The sequence below is a fragment of the Amblyomma americanum genome, chromosome 9 (assembly GCF_052857255.1).
Source record: "Amblyomma americanum isolate KBUSLIRL-KWMA chromosome 9, ASM5285725v1, whole genome shotgun sequence".
Lineage (NCBI taxonomy): Eukaryota > Metazoa > Arthropoda > Arachnida > Ixodida > Ixodidae > Amblyomma > Amblyomma americanum.
In genome coordinates, this window is record NC_135505.1 from 118,063,945 (window position 1) to 118,080,867 (window position 16,923).

General features: G+C 45.5%; 1 protein-coding gene across 3 annotated transcripts in view; it reads left to right on the top strand.

Moving 5' to 3' along the window:
• The window catches only part of Cat (Catalase), a 48,228-nt gene extending 32,601 nt beyond the window's left edge, over window positions 1-15,627 (top strand). The window contains exons 5-13 of one of the 3 annotated variants that reach the window (XR_013308450.1): window positions 1,450-1,629; window positions 2,919-3,110; window positions 4,186-4,338; window positions 5,644-5,779; window positions 6,666-6,814; window positions 8,071-8,229; window positions 10,394-10,496; window positions 12,830-12,850; window positions 15,400-15,627. Coding sequence is in view for 1 of the 3 variants with exons in the window: in XM_077637046.1 (XP_077493172.1) it covers window positions 1,450-1,629; window positions 2,919-3,110; window positions 4,186-4,338; window positions 5,644-5,779; window positions 6,666-6,814; window positions 8,071-8,229; window positions 15,400-15,414 (984 nt within the window). In the remaining 2 variants the exon portion in view is untranslated. Of the gene's footprint in view, window positions 1-1,449; window positions 1,630-2,918; window positions 3,111-4,185; window positions 4,339-5,643; window positions 5,780-6,665; window positions 6,815-8,070; window positions 8,685-8,761; window positions 9,130-10,393; window positions 10,497-12,829; window positions 12,851-15,399 lie in introns of those variants that run through there. The other 2 variants (XR_013308449.1, XM_077637046.1) reach the window with 2 other exon arrangements.
• The last annotated feature ends 1,296 nt before the right edge of the window (window positions 15,628-16,923 follow it).

Here is a 16,923-nt window from a genome sequence, read left to right on the forward strand (position 1 = left end):
CAACTCCGCGGGCACCAGGCCTCGCGCTCCCTCGATGCGCACCAAGAGGTTCTCGTGCTGAAGAAACTCCAGAGAAAACTTGACGAAAAACGTGCTGATCATGTCGAAAAGTTCAAACATGCTGCCGCGCAATACACATCGCGCTCAAGAAAGCATGCCGCAGGTTCTAGTGATCAAGATTCACTATAGGCGACTAACACTTGTCAAGTTCGGACAAAGAGCTTTCCTAACCGAACAGGCAGTCGTCCAATCTTCCAAGAGCGGGCCCCACGCTAGGCTGCCAGATGTGGGGGGTTTTAATATTACGTTCTCCCCACTTAATCGCGGCTTACACAGTTCAAAACCGCCGAACCCCACCCCGTGATCACGTACGCTACCGAGCGCACGCCGATTATGGCGGGCCTTGCTCTGCGGGAACAAAGGAACGACACACTGGCTGGCACAAACAGGCTTATTGCTACAGCAATAATGCCAGCTGGCAACAAGATACGCTAATGAATCGAGGTCGTCAGACTCACCAGCAAGGTTACGAGCGAATGTTCGCCCAAGTCAGGGCAAGGGATACTCCGAGGCCGGACGGGACGAGATACGGGAGCATGCCTCCCGCCATTTCCTCGCCTCGCTGGCGAAGAGCGGAGCCCCGTGCGAAACGTCCGCTCGCGCCGACGATCCCAGCCGAAGAGAGTGATGCTGTAAGCCACGTCCCGCGCGCGCGAAAGCAATCTTTTTGGTGCCCTCCCTTCTTAGTTACGGTAAATAACCAGGGAATGCGCCCCTCCCTTGAGGCGGTGCTGTTGCTGCAGGCTGAATCGTGGGAGAGCCTACTAAGGGGACTGCAGATCAGATCCCCACAACCTTGTTTTTTTCTGTCAGTTCGTCAGCGGCACGACCATGCTCAATTTAAACCTGCTCTGCACAGCCATAGTAAGGTCGCTGCCGTGAGAAGTTTATTCATGGAACAGGGCCTTATCGAGAAACACAACAGAACATTTTCTGTTGTCACGACAGATTTTCCTATAGTATTTTAAAACCAAACTACAGAAATTCTTGTAGTTACAACAGGGTTTCCTGTAGTATTGATCAGCCTCCTGTTGTAACAACAGAGCCAGTTCTGTCACAACTGACACTTGATGACTGCAGAAAAAAAGTCTGTCGTAACGAGAAGACGATGAAAATTCTGTTGTAGTTTAGAACAGGCTTTGTTGTATTTTTCGACTAGGGAGGGGGATGGGTATTACAAAAACAACACAGAAGGTCCCAGAGCCCCAGGCTGTAAAGAGGCCTTCTGTAAATGAATTATAAACTTTTGTGCAATAATACTGGAAGAACAGCAAACGTAAACAAAAGGAAACAAAATTGGAAATCGTGCAAGGCACAAACATCCAGTCCATTTTGATGCATTGTGATGAACTGGTCTGATCTACTATATATGCATGGCAACCTTTGCAGGATGCCGACATGTTCTGGGACTTCATCAGCCTGCGTCCGGAGACCACGCACCAGGTCATGTTCCTCTTCTCGGACCGTGGCATCCCGGATGGCTACCGGCACATGAACGGCTACGGCTCGCACACCTTCAAACTCGTGAACGGCAACAACGAGGCGGTCTACTGCAAGTTCCACTACAAGGTAGGCGGAACGACAGCCTACCCTGTCATCCTATGCAGCGCAGCTTCAATTAACCAGTGCAAAAATTCGCATGTGTTAAGCCTTAGCTGTGTTTCACACATTCGGACATACGCCAAATAATTCATTTGCACTGTGTCCTTGCATAGACTCCATTACACCAAATAATTGCTTTCCACCGTGTCCTTGCATAGACTCCATTCGAGTGAATTGCATCTACGTTTCTTAACACGTTCACTGCGTCGTGGGTCAGCAGTGGGTCACGTTGAGTAATGCTGCTGTGCGGTGTCCACTAATGCTTAGTCTCGCGATGAAGCCATGGGACAGCTCGAATTTTTCAGAAGCCCTGCGAAATGCACACATGCTAGGTCACTATTGCAATGTCACTGACCGTTCCAAGAAGTTGGCTTCGCCGGTGGAAGTTGGCTTCGCCCGTGGCTCACTCATGGATCATGCCGCACAGGGATTAGGGCTCCGAAAATAACTGCCGTGGCAAACGTGGTAAAGGCCATGGTATTCGGTCTGTGTAACCAACTAGCCCACCAGTTCGTCCTGGAACAGCAGCATCTCGTTACCCCAGTTTTCAGATTTTCAGAGCTTAGCGAAACTTTCTTGGCTGGGTGTAGACCTTAATGGCTCATTGGATGCTGTTACTGCTGCAAGGTAGCCCTGTTTTTAAACTTCACATCACTGCTCACAGCATCACTGTGCAGGCGGGAGAGGCTACATCCAGAGCATTACTGACTTTTGAAACATATGAACATCTGTGCATTCAGTGACAGGTTGCGGAGCCACCCAGCAATGGAACTGCGCCTCAAAGAATTGTTGCAACACACCTTTTCCAGCTGCGCCTCTGTTAACAATCGGGTTAAAGAGCAATAGTGGTGCATTGGATATGGCAGACAAATGATTGACATGGGTTTTAATGTTGTATCATGTGATTCATTCTTTTAGCAAGCACAAGTCAATGCTACTTGCAGGAAAACATAGATTGTCGTTTCGCATGTTTGAAGTCATTCCGATGATCTGTCCAGCTCATTATGACGTGCAGCACACTGCCAGTCACCTGCTTGCTTCATGCAGCTAAGATAACTTTGCATACCATTTCTTCATACAGCTGTCAATTGAGAGATGGGCTTCTTGTCACTTCGTTTCTAGTTTGGCTGTGGGCATCAATTGGTGGTAAGTGTTAATTGTGAACAGATGTACGGTCACCCCCCGCGTGTTACGCCATATTGAGCCAGTCTGTGCTTGCCATTGCTACGCACTGATGTTTTTTTCTTTTGTTCCAGACTGACCAAAAAATCAAGAACTTGCCCGTACAGAAGGCGGATGAATATGCTTCCAAGGACCCAGACTACTCCATCCGTGACCTTTACAATGCCATCGCAAACAAGCAGTACCCGACTTGGACCTTCTACATCCAGGTCATGACCTTCGACCAAGCCAAGAACTGGAAGTACAACCCCTTCGACCTGACCAAGGTAAGTCGCCCAAGAAGCTATCTCTAGTCTAGTTTAGGCTGATTCCGATGTTCATTCCATCGAATGCAGTTAAGAAAGTGCTCTCAGCCTACGTGTTTCTGAAATGCAGTCGCGCTGCAGTGGGCTGCAGAGAACCTGGCGTCACGATTAATACAAAACACTACGGCAGAAATCACGACTGACAGAGAATAGGTGATACTATGATGGACTGCAGCAGTTCACCTGGACACTAACATTTTTGTGCCGTGCTTGCAACAGAGTATTTTCTGTTCGTTTGCATTCATTCTTTTGGAGCAGCAGAGGTATTTTACAACCCTTTCCTTAAAAAGCGCGAGGAAAGGCAGTGCATAGTAAACACTCATATCGCAAGTGCAGGCATGCCGCACGTGGAGATAGAGTACACAGTTTTATTTTGTTTCTTTGTCTTGATTTCTTGTCACGTTCCGACCGCTGAAGTGCAAAGAGCACAAAGCCACACGTGCCGAATGCCTTAGTACGACTGATGGCCGTTTCGATCATTAGTCGAGTACGATGCATTTGAATTATGAGTCACCGGCTGTGTTATTTATCATCTATGTATGTAAGCTCTCGCAAACCAAAAAAACGGGGTGGGGACACCATGCAAGCTTGAAGGATTCTCTTGTGCATTGTGCACTTTCAACTTGAAGTAAGTTTAAAATGCAAGCTACTCAAAACGAAACTACCCAAGTGCGACAGAGCCGCACTGCTGCTGCCGCGGTTGCTCAGTGGTTATGGTGCTCGGCTGCTGACCCAAAAGACACAGGTTCGTTCCCGGCCGCGGTGGTCGAATTACGATGGAGGCGAAATTCTAGAGGCCCGTGTACTGTGCGATATCAGTCACGTTAAAGAACCCCAGGTGATCTAAATTTCTGGAGCCCTTCACTACGGCGTCCCTCATAGCCAGAGTCGTTTTGGGACCAAACCTTTTCAGCTTTAAGGCTGCGCTTTGTGTGGACACAGACTGCGACTCGGCATTGTTGTGGTGAGATGCCTACGTTTAGTGTAGTCCATGAAGACAAACTGTATTTAAGAGCACTCCTTGCCTACTTTGCAGGTCTGGCCTCACTCAGAGTTCCCCTTGATCCCCGTGGGCAAGATTGTGCTGGACAGGAACCCGGTCAACTACTTCTCCGAAGTGGAACAGATCGCCTTCTGTCCCGCGAACTTGGTGCCAGGAATCGAGCCGAGTCCGGACAAGATGCTGCAGGTTTGTCTCCGAGGAGCTACCTTTACGCATTGGCTCTCGAACAGTATGCCTGACGTTTCCTTTACAAGCTGTTCCCTTCGATTTTGTGTCATTACGCTACTCAAGAATTTTCAGAGACATCCGTTATTTCACTGGCGTTTTGGCGTACAATAATGCTGAGTGTTCTGCAGAGTCTTTATGCTCGGCATACAGGCTTCTACCGAAAGTAGATACACTATGAGGTCCATAACTTACCGGCCCGTGCAGGGAGCCCTGCATTCCTTTGGCACCAGAATGAGCTTTTCATAACTTCCTGATTCCCACAGCTTCGTGAAGTGAACTGTGGTCACGTGCAGTGTTTCTGGCTCTATAAGGCAGGAGGTACAGTAAATTAAGACAACGCTGACTTCTCACGCCGTGCGCACTTCTGCATTGTTCTCTGTTAAAAACATCACGCCACGCACTGCGGCCTTATGGCTATGAAAGAAAACCCTTTGCAGAAAGGCATACTTATGTCTTCAGATGCTTCATTCTGACTATACTGGTCTCGCTTCGGGTGACTGTCATCAGAGATTTTCTTTGATGAATTGTGCCTAACGTTTGCATCCTAAACTCTGCTGTGCAGTGAACATGCGCTCTCGTGGCACTCGAGCATGAGTTAGGCTCACCTTCAGTGCTTGCTACGACGAGAAATAGGTCCAAACTTGGGGGAAACTCATTTCTTAGAAATGCTTGCATTCGGGATGCATGTTTTAATTATGGAACGAACATTCTTTGCTCCTGGTTTACAAAATGGCAGAATAATAGGAAACAAGGCGATAAACAGCAAAACATGCTCGTACCACTCCATGTCATGTCTGCTGCTGGCCAACTGCAGCAAGCAGTTGCGTTGCACAAAAGGAAACTACAACCTCTGTTACGCTGTTACGGTTCCATGTTTGTTTCTGTCAATTAACATTTGCTATTTCCTTGCCAAGGAATTTTTGCAAGGATTTCTACAATGCTTATGCAGATGAGATCGCAGGAGGGCCAGGGAGAGACGTATTGTTGCTGCGCTTAAATATTGTTACCTCTTGAAAATATGGCTATAGTGCTATCCCAGGCATGGCTTTCGGCCTTAGGCTAATATTTTGAGAAGGCAGCCATGATTCGTGTATGTAAAGATCGAGCTGTAGCAGTTGTGATGTAGTTCGATCCGCTCTTCATATTCTTCTAAGAATTCATCATTCTTTCTGGCAGTATTATGCACTGCAGCAGTATCAACAGCCTTGATTCTGAATTCATAAACGAAAACTTGGTGCAACTCCCGTTGTTTTTCTATCGCAGGGGCGTCTGTTCTCCTACAGCGACACACACAGGCACCGTTTGGGACCCAACTTCATGCAGATCCCGGTGAACTGCCCTTACAAGGCACGCACGGCCAACTACGAGCGGGACGCATTCATGGCAGTGAAAGAGCAAGGTACCGTCATCATTGTTAGGCTTAAGGACGGTCGGTAGAATTTTGCAGCATATATCTGAATCTAATTGTGAGAGCAGAAGCATTCAGTTCTGGTGTATGACCACTGAGCCTGACATTTCATCTATCACTTGTTACAATGGCACAACTTGCAGCCCTCGAAGCCTACGTTCGACAGCTGATATCTATGTCGTAACTGCAATTGTAGGTCACCCGAGGGCACTGATATCTAAACCATTAATCAGCTTTTAAATTGAGATAATGCTTGCAGTGTTCCTATGTTATTTTGCCAAGAAAAGACCAACAGGGAGAGTTTGGGCTGCTGTGAAAACTGTAGGCACGTAAGCAAGAAGTATTGAATAGATTACTTTGAACCTGCGGTCCAACATCTATATTTTGGGATTCTTACAACGGCAGACTACAGGTTTCAGCTTGGCATGGAGTTTGCCGCATGATATGCAAATTGGAAGCCATTTTGATGCCACCTCGTTCTTAGACTGTAGCGTTCTCACTACAAGAGTTCCTTGGATTCACTATAATTTCGCCAGTCGCTGCTCTTTTCTTCAATGCATTGCACATATGCAGCAATGAAGCTCCGCCGAACAGAATTCCTGTGACCGTGACAAAAAGTACACCGTCAGTAAAGTTTTTCTTGTTGTCTAAACAAGAAGCTTATCACGTGACGAAATTATAAGCTCAAGAATTTTGATGCATCTGGTTTGTTTGATGGTCAAACGTCAAAAATCTGGTTTTGTTCACTGTTTCATTGGTCGGTGGTGTAATAGGACTCCACAGACCGTGCCCTACACTACTGTATCCTACTATATTGCATCATGCATGTAATTTGTTCCAAATTTTGATCTCTGCGTTCTGCGGTCACTGAGTGCAGGTGGAGCTCCCAACTACTTCCCGAACAGCTTCTCTGGTCCTGTGGACAACCCGAAATGGAAGGAGAGCAGCTTCGCTGTTTCCGGAGATGTCGACCGCTGGAACAGCGCGGATGAGGACAACTTTACTCAGCCAGGCAACTTCTGGAAGGTGAGTACCATGTCCAGGTTTTAAATGCATTTTGGGTGCCTAGGCACCTCATTCCTTCGAACTATTCGGTAGAATTACCTATGCGCGAATAGTGGCATGCGAGACTCCTCTACCAAACGAATTTTGCATTGAACAAAGGTTGGGTTGCAGTGAAGTTATCGCAGCCAAGAGGAACGTGAAGGACAAGTCGGTATGACCATTGCTGTCCCTTTCATCCTGCATCTTTATGCTCCCACAGTTTTTATCTCATACTGTTATAAATCTAAGTTCAGAAAGCGTACTTTCTCCACTTTTTTGGGCTTGTCATAGGGCAGAGATTTTTATGCATGGTGGTTTCCTTCAGTTGGAAGTTTGAGAGGTACAAAGCTTATGGGAAACCTTCATGGCATTAGAACTAATCATGCATGGGCATAAGGCGGCAGCGAAGTACTGTGGCAGCCTGACAAAGGTCAGTAGATGCAACCAAGAATCGGGGCACACATCTATAAACGAAAAATTTTACCGGAACTGCACCTTACCTTCTGAACACCCAGCTGAAGACCTCGTCAGCCTTATTGGTGCGCTTAATTAAAATGCATCAGTAGCTCTAACTCCGTATTCGATTCTCTCGCACTGTAAAAAGAAATTGTCTACGCACTGAAACTACGAGCACAAGGAGACTGCTTCCATAAGCTTGCTGTACCCGCACCTGATGCACTGATATCGCGCTAGTCTTAAAGCTATCACCTCGTAATTAATTGGTGTTGAATTATCGTTTCTTTGTTGTTGAATCAGCCTCATTGTTGAAAATTTTTAATGACCACATTTTACCAAGGAAAACTGCTAACGGAACGATGCATTCGGGCATATTTTGAACTGGCAAAAGTTGGAAAAAAGTGTTGTGGACAGCATCATTTCTTGCATACAGGCCGCCGCGGTGGCTCAGTGGTTACGGCGCTCGGCTGCTGACCCGAAAGACGCGGGTTCGATCCCGGCCGCGGCAGTCGAATTTCGATGGAGGCAAAATTCTAGAGGCCCATGTGCTGTGCGATGTCAGTGCACGTTAAAGAACCCCAGGTGGTCGAAATTTCCGGAGCCCTTCACTACGGCGTCCCTCATAGCCTGAGTCGCTTTGGGACGTTAAACCCTATAAACCAACCAAACCATTTCTTGCATAGGACAGTGTCACAGCTTGACTTCAGCTGTATATCTTGCCTTGTATTCGCCTTGGAAGTTCCAGGTCCAACAATTAACGTTCCTTTATTTGTACCTTCCAGATGCTGAGCCCAGAGGAGCGTGACCGCCTCACGTCCAACATTGCCAACCACTTGAAGGACGCTCAGGACTTCATTCGCCAACGCGCTGTCACAAACTTTACAAAGGCTCACCCCGAATGCGGTGGCAGTATTGCCAAGAAGCTTGAGAAGCTGGTACAGGTGAGTCGGAGTTCCTTTTCACTTTTCTTTACCACAGTCCAACACGCATGACTAACTTTTGACATGCTATACCTTGCCTTTATCTGGCTACATGTTTCTTTTCTGTAGAATACTCATTATGCTGTGCTGTGGTGTTGTCAAACAAAACTCACTCCTTTAAATAGTTTTTTTTACTGGCAAGAGCATCATCTCTGCACATGTTTCTTAGGCTTGGTGATCGTTAGGGAACAGATTAATGGTCAGTCTGATTAATAACCATTTCAGAACGTTGGGAGTACTGACTTAAGGCAGATCCTGCAATGAGGCAGTGGGCCAATGCTTCAGGCTACACCAATTCAAAAGAGCCAGCCATTCTTGGTTTCCTAATAATTACAGTAAACGTTCAATTTAGTTAACCACATTATCATGAATGTGTCACTTGAGTCAGTTTCAAGAATTCCTGGCAGTTTTGCAATGTATTTTTAGGATAAAATTTTTCTTCGTATTCTGCAATAGTATACGTTTCTACTAAATGAGCGTGTTAGTTGGACAGAAGCATATTTTATGCACTCTGTAAAAAAATTTCCCCGTTACACTACTAACACAACACACTTCAAGCTGCTCTGCAAGCTACTGCCTCTGTGGATTAACATCGCTGGCGCTTTTACTGCCTAGCCAGGCTGGTGAAACGAGAGGTGAATCACTTGCGCCACTTCGCATCGGTCAGCACAACCATAGAACAAACTGGCAATGACGGAATCATCTTAGCAGCCAAGCTTACTTTTTCAGCCGCTTGCGTTTAAATAGCACCCAATCTAAGTCCACAGGAAGTGAACACGAAACTAACTTGTTGGTGATGATACTTGCTATAAAGGTGCACCCTTATTACGTTACAGCGGAAGAAGTAAAGCTAACCGCACCGTAAGTAGTGTAATGTTGGAAGCTGCATACGCGAGTTTTCAGTGCAGTTTCACGAGAACAGTAATGTCGTCCGTTGCTTTTTCAGTCCGTCACATCGGTCAATAAATGAGGCTATACATGCCCATCAGAGTAAAGCTCAGGCTAGTTTCTAAGTGTTTATTGTTGTAAGATACCACTACCTTCAGGGCACAAACAGCCAAGCGATATTCGCATAGCTTTATTACAAATGTATGCCACTTTTGCGAAGCGTTCGTTAGAATTCGTCGCCACTGCGCAGTCAAGGTATCTTCGTGAATGCAGTTGCAAAGTTACGCTCCAGCATATCCCTCTCCAAAGTGCAGCCATCCATACTAAATATTGCGTGCTCTAACGTGAGAAAGCTGCTTAGGTTCATATGCTAATCCCCACAAGCTTTACATTAAAACTGGCCTTCATTGGGAATCTTAAAGCTGGAAGTAGCCTAGTACATATGCTTAGGGCAGGTAGTAACCACTTACCGGAACCATGACCGAGAGTGTGGTAACTGGAATAAGAATGTAGTGGAGTGAATTTGACAGCCACCGAGGAAATGAATAGCAGCCTACCAGTATCCCTCAAGAAGAAACTATACAACAATTGTGTATTGCCAATACCTGTGAGGTGGAAACTTCAAGGTGTAGAATTAAGGCTTGCAATTAAGTTGAAGTCGCAGCGCGCTATGGAAAGGAAAATTCTAGGTGTAACGTCAAGAGACGAAGAGAATAGAATGGGTCAGAAGAAACGGTAGTGATATCCTAGGCGTGTTATGCAAACTCAAGGTAACCGATGCTCATTAAGCGTAACTGACTGCATTCCAAAGAAGGCAAGCGTAAAAGGTGACAGAGGGTCAGGTGGGCGGATGAGATTCAAACAGTTAATTGAAGCGATGTCAGACGTTTGTCCGGCAGTGGAATTTACTGGACATGATGTTGAGGATTCGATGCGTCTCAACACCTTGCCTGGAAGACCTTCAGAGGCTTTCACTGGCATTCTTTCCGCTGCATACAGCGATATTTTATAAAAAGTCTGCGTTTTTGCAGAAAAGTCAAAGTATTGCTCGCTGCCACTCAAGTTATAAGCGGAAAGACGGCTGTTATTCAGTGCCATGACAAATGTAGGGGCTAGCGTAGGTGAGCGCTGATCGTCTCCCATCTGATACATGTAGCTAGCCAAGCCACTACTCTTGTAACAGCCTGCAGTCAACTGTGTGAATATTTTTAACATCGCAGTCGCATCTTTCTTTCAGTCTTCTTCAGTGAAGAACGTGTTCCAAACTCGGTTTTTCCCGAGGTAGCGAGCAGCTCACGCTTATAATTTACAGCTTTGCTCGATTTAAGGGCTGCTTCCTGGTACGTAGGAAACATTATAGGGTGTGTTTTTGCCTTTTGGTTGCCAGCACAGAGACATGCATGGAAAATTGAAGAATAGATGTGCTTCAGCAAGATGCACTGCTTTGTCTGCAGCAGCATTTCTGTCCTGGCATGGCGTTCACATGCACGGGCACTTTTGAGGGCTGAGCATTTCTACTACACTAGTTTGTCGGAACACTGAAAGCTCATGGGCGTTAAATATTGTTGGCTGTTAATTAGCCGAACTCTACTGCACCATTACACTTCAAAGCAACCTCCTCATATTAGATTACTGTATCTTCAACCTCAACTTGAATCTTCATGGCTGCATTTCTCTTATATAATCGTGGTATTTTTTGGCCTGCTTAGTCATACATGTACAGAATAGTTTGTTTGTTAGCACTCAGTTCTAATCAATGACTTTATAATGTTCCTGTGTTAGGACTTTTGTGAGAGTCCTATTTTACCTACCAGAAAGCCCTTTCTACGCAATTCAATGCTAGTAGGTGATGGTTGTAAATTTGCCAGTGGTAACGCTTACACCTGCATGCCATACTTTATTTCTGTACCAGTTAAAACCATGGTTCTTGAGGCCGTTTCACTGGAATCCTCCACGGCAATGCCGTCCGTCCTGACAGCAAACCCTAGAACGCACGGTATCTAAAACAGCAGCTAGCAGTTGGTGAGCCCATACCTTTCAGCACTGCTCAGCCACTCAACAGAGCACGTAGTTCTCACGGTTGTCAGCATGCCGCACAAAATAGGCCTTTCGCGACTCCAGCAGATCAAAGGGTGGGAACCAAAAAAACTGTCACAATGCAGCAGGAAGGCTGCAAGGCCTCATAAGGTTCTGACCAGCATGACCTAGACCAGCTCGGTTTTCAGACCTCGGAAAGTTTTCTTCTTCTTCCTGAAGTGGCGTTCGCGCTGTTCGTTCCCCTTGGGAGTGATTCCATACTGGAAGCTTTTGAGGTCTCAAAACGGAATCTGGGAAGGCAGTCTTCCTGTATAAGGTACTGAGGTTTTTAAAAGTATGGGCTCCAGATTGCTGTGCACTTAAACTGTATCCGTAAGGCTGTGCTTCAAAATCTTTCACGCTTTGAGTAGTTTGTTGTGCTGCAAAGGTAGCCTTCTATTTTATGCCGCTGGAGCTGTGAATTCCTAGTGTACGCACAAACGTCGACACGCCAGCCTGCTCCTTGCATGCAATTGAACACTGCACTCTAAGCAACATTTCTGAAGTATTGCTAATATTGTACTGTCAATTTCGTCGTCTACTGAGAGCTGGTCTGTCCTGGAGGCACTTCATTAATTTGTAACTTGGCCACCATGATGGCCCGTAGTGACTACTAATTATGCGGCCACCTTTTTCCGAAATGGTTGTCAAACGTTGACCTCTCCAACTTTCGGTAGAGCAGCCATTCAATTAAACTTGCTGTTCGCTACTTTGGTTTCCGCTTCTTGGAAACTGTGGCAAAAAAAAAATCTTGAGGGGGACACTTACTCTGCCTTAAGGGTATAGCGCGATAGTGTTAATGGCTCCCCTCAGTGGCCTGGGATCCTCTTTGCGCATACTTCGCCTAAGTTTTGCCTACATGCCCATATATGCAGAATCGGTCATTCACTACAAGGTGTCAGTTTCAAACACAGCCACTGATGAGGACTGAAACCCAGGTTGCTCTCCCCGAGTAACCTCTCGCAACAAACCATTCACTTCACTGCCATTGTGAACAAAAAGGCAGAACGGGAGCCTTGACGCTATCGCGTTAAGATTCATGACTTAGACTCAACTAAGATGAAGTGCGTTAACTGCCATACAATCTCTGCTGGGCTTGCAAATTCAGCACTGCAGCATATAGCAATTCTAAGAAAATATACTTGCGCTCGCAGCTAAAAAAAAAGAACAGTACAAGTGCTATTGTTACGATTAACCTTTCTGATGCTTCAAGCTATAAACCTGCTTCACCACAATGCAGTAACCACAACTTTATCTATTTTCCCTGCATCCTTAAAATTTTTCTTGGGGAACTCTCTTGTATAGCCTAAGCTCAACATTTGATTCAGCACTTGTAATTGTGCTTGTCATTGTGTTGTATTCTGACTGCTCTGTTCCACTGCATTAGCAAAAACTTCCTGGGCCATAACTGTGCTGATTTCGTGGAAACATCCCTTACAACTAGAGTACTGAATACGGCAGCCCAGGTTTATTTTTTCGCTGCAGGCTTGGCCAAATTTGCACTGAAATCTTTGGTGCCTTTGTTTTATCTGCCTTTTTAACCTATTTTCTTTGTGCAAATCACGTTAATACACCAATATGTTTTCTCATATTGAAGCCTGCCTACAGCGCCACACCTGTAAGTGTACACTTTGTTTTCTGTTAAATTTTGGCACCAACAGCACTAATCTGCACTGCCCGCATGAGCTCGCACATTACTGCACTTTATTGATGATAATGTTAGTGTGCAGTATTATTTCTTACGCATTACTATGTTTACGTTATCGGCTGCCATCGTACCACGCACTAATTTCATAGACTGCAGCAGGTATTTTTTATCCACTGTGCATTCAGTGAATTCAAATAAGATTCGCAGTATAAATAAAACGCACGCAGAAGACAAGAAACAAACAAGACAGAATTGTGGTGCACTTCCAACTGATTTTATTTGAAAAAGCTCGAAGTTTAGATACATTAAGTGATGAGGTGAAACCTAATCACAATCATCCAAAAAAGCCATTTCATTCTCCAGCAATGACAGTGAAGGCATGCTGATGCAATTGTTACCAGCTTTCCTAATAAAAAAGCTTCGATCATTTCACGCTGAAGCTTATCCTTGGAGTGGCCCAGAAACTGCGCATTCTTAAACATGTTTGCACTTGTAAGACTGGCAGTGTACAGCAAGATGGCCGCTGATACCATCCTTTACCAGACTGAAGTGTTCTAGTGCTCTTTCATTAAAATAACGCCCTGTTTGGCCAATGTACACTTTTTTACACGTAAGGGGAATGCTATAAACGACCTTTGTTACACAATTTTTGAACTTTTTGACGTGCTCAATATTGCACAGCTCGGCTCTTTCTTCTTTCTCATTACCATTGGGCAAAATTTTTGACAACTTGCTTGGTGCTGAAAATACAATGTTAACGTTTTATCGGCTGGCGATTTTCTTCAGATTGTGGGATATCTTATGTAGGTACGGTATATTACCAGAGTTCTTCTGGTTCTTTTCTTTACCATCCGCTCCTTTATTTCTTTCTTTTCTGCATTAGGTTCTCACAAACAGCCGAAATACCATCATCAGGGAATCCAGATATGCGTAGCCGCTCGACTTGCAGGTTGACACAATCGGTCATTTGATGGGGGCAAATTTTTTCAAGGGTAGCGTTGATGCAGTTCATGGCAATCCCGCAGTTTATGATCTTAGAATGAGCACTGTGTGCATTTTATTTATGCTGCGAATCTTGCCTGCATTATGAATAGCAACCAACTAGTCCAATCCACCGTGCTACTTCATTCAGTGAAACACTGTCGTCTCTGCTCCACAAATGACGGAATTCAGACTAAACTTTTCTTGCAGCCTTCTTTTTGCATTATATTACACAACTTTGAACGCGTGCAATGATCAACACAACAGCGCTCAATGCAACCTGCAACGCATGCACTGTGGCGAGATGGTTCCCGAGTCGGTTCTTAACCTGAACTGGAAACTTCCCAAGGGATCGGACAGAATGAGCTGAACTGATCACAGGGATTTCTGTAATTAATGAGGTTTTGATGCAGTCCATACCTCCGCACGAATTTGCTACAGAGAGAAAACAGCGGCATGTCGTTGCAGAGAGTATTCAGCTCGTCTTTTCTTAGCCTTATGCATTTAATTTTTTTTGTCCCATAGTCTTACTTCTACGTCAATCTGCTCCTGCCAGGCGCGTATTGGAGAAAATAGCGAAATTGTTCTCAAACTTGTTTGATGCAACAGCATTATTCTTTTTCAGTGAGACTACCTGCTTCCCATATATGCCTTCGGTCCGAAACTAATATTCAGTTTTGCTTCCATTGAAGTAACTTCCAAGCAGGATTGAAGTAACTTCCAGGAAATTCTCGCACCTCAACTGTATGGTGCGGGCACAGAAAGCTGATCATCCAGTTCAGATGTTTGAGCAGTTCTGTTTTCACTCATACAGTCATCCACACACCTGTCTGGAACGCTCTAATGCGCACCCAAGAGGCCACATGCCATTTACGAATGGCCTGGGACCCAAAGTGAAACTTCTTCTACATGCACATTCCCGCTGATCGCGTTTTACTCCTCTCTTTTTCTTTTTTAAAAGCCATGTAGGGCCCGTAGGGCAGCGGTAACCTTCATAAACCTTACGAAAATTGTTTTAGACAGTCTAATATATATATATATATATATATATATATATTATAGGAAGGCAGTAGTCTATACAAAGTCTATAGACTGTCTCTAGACCATTGTTGTTAGGGAAACGCACAGCAGAGCGAGCCGTTCTAGCGCTCTAGGCAGGAAAATCACATTCCCAGAATTTTAGACTGATGAAACCAACAAATTACGCGTTAATTGAAAGCTTGGGCATCATACCAGGTCATCCGGCTTGTTTTCCTTTGCGAGACTCGTCTCACATCTTTTCAAAATATTCCGCAGCAAGTCCACTTTCATAATCGGAATTGCTTCCTCCTGAAAAATCTGAAAACTTGCGTTCAGTACAGTCTGCCCCCTTCCTTTTCAAGCCTACATGCTGTCTGTCCCTCATGTACAATGAACAGCGTTGTCAAAGCCGTCCACATCTCGAGCTGCTGCGAATGTCGGGAAGTAAAGCTATGTCAGTTGCTTTTGCCAAGAAGAGTCGTATCCCTCTCTAACTGAAGTTTATTTTTATTTTTCAGAGCGCGAAACTGTGAGCTGTCACCAGCTACTCGCATCGTTCACTTGAGTAACTTCATCGTGGGAGATGGTGCACACAGACGTACTCTGCTGCTAACACAACTGCTACTGCTTCACGGGTGCTTCGTCGCGCTAATCACATGCGCCACTACTGTGGTGTTTACTTAACGGTTTTTTTTACCTTACTTCTGTCTTATTGCCTGTCAATAAAAAAATCATTTGTGTTGTTTCCTGGGTGTTTTCCTCGCGAGTTGCGTTTTAAGTGCCTTCGGGGTGATTCACTGCAAGGACGAAGAATGAGCCAAAGCGAAGAAGGTAAATGAAAAACTGCACTAATGTCTGGGACGTTGCTGTATAGTCGTACTCTATTAATACTGCTGCGAATCTTTGTATTTGTTCATTCTTCAAAGCTGCCAGCACGCCGCTTTATCACCTTGTCTGTGACGAAAAACGAGACCAGATTTACCTCGATTGCTCGCATCAAGGCTGAGCCGATTCCACGTTGTTCCAGAATGTTGCGGTTACTTTGCACGCGTATCTGAATGTTCGCTATCGGCTTTAAATATACTGCTGCTGAGAGCGGCAGGGATTCTGTTCGACGACCGCCGAGCACGCTTGTTGCTTCGCCGCCGCCGAGTCATTCAGTTCTTCGCGGGCGCATGTCAGCCAAAAAAAGACCGTTGCAGAGACTGCATTGGAGAAATACGAAAGCATTAGTTTACCGTGACGTTGGTGGCTCCTAGTCGACACCTTTCTACACCTGCTTACCCACTCCGTTAAGATCCGACCGCTACTCCTCGATGTCCGATGTTCGACGATCTACTCGCATTCAAACGTTTCTTGTCCGTCCGAGATTTCAAGATGGCGGCCAATCAAATGATCAGACTGCTGTAGTATCGTGCAAATTAAGAGCCCCCCCATCACGTGACCGGGCACTCGCAGGCATCGCGAGCCGGCACGGCGGCAGGTTTGTCCCCTTGCACTGTCACAGCACGCCGCTGGCACGGCGAAATAGTCTCCCTTCATGTGCTTGTTTTTCGCAGTGGATTACTGGCGCTTGTATGTTCGGAGAGGTACTTCCCAAAAAATTCTTGCGCTGTGTGCTTCTGCAGTTCACACTGGTGCGCTACAATTGCTGAAAACATATCTGCAGCCGCCATGCTTAGGCAGTCGAGCGAACATGCCTAACAAGGGCTGTGTGCCCGCATGAGAAGTACGAATCCGCACCGAAATTGCGCGTGTTTAAATTCTCTCAAGACTAATATCTGGTTGCCTACCAATCCCCGAGAGTACTTCGTTCCTTTGATGCATTCCAGAGTAATTGTGATATGCTTTTATTTTTTCCCGTTGAATTCAATGCAATTACTCGTGCGCGTTAATTGTTTGTGGGATTTCCGTACATTTCTCGAATTTTGATTACAGCTTTTCTTGAACATGTCAGCAGTTCGTTTTTATTTAGACGCACAAAAAATTTTAAAGGCCTGCGAAATTCACGGAAAGTGAGATCATTTGAGAAGATTGTCATG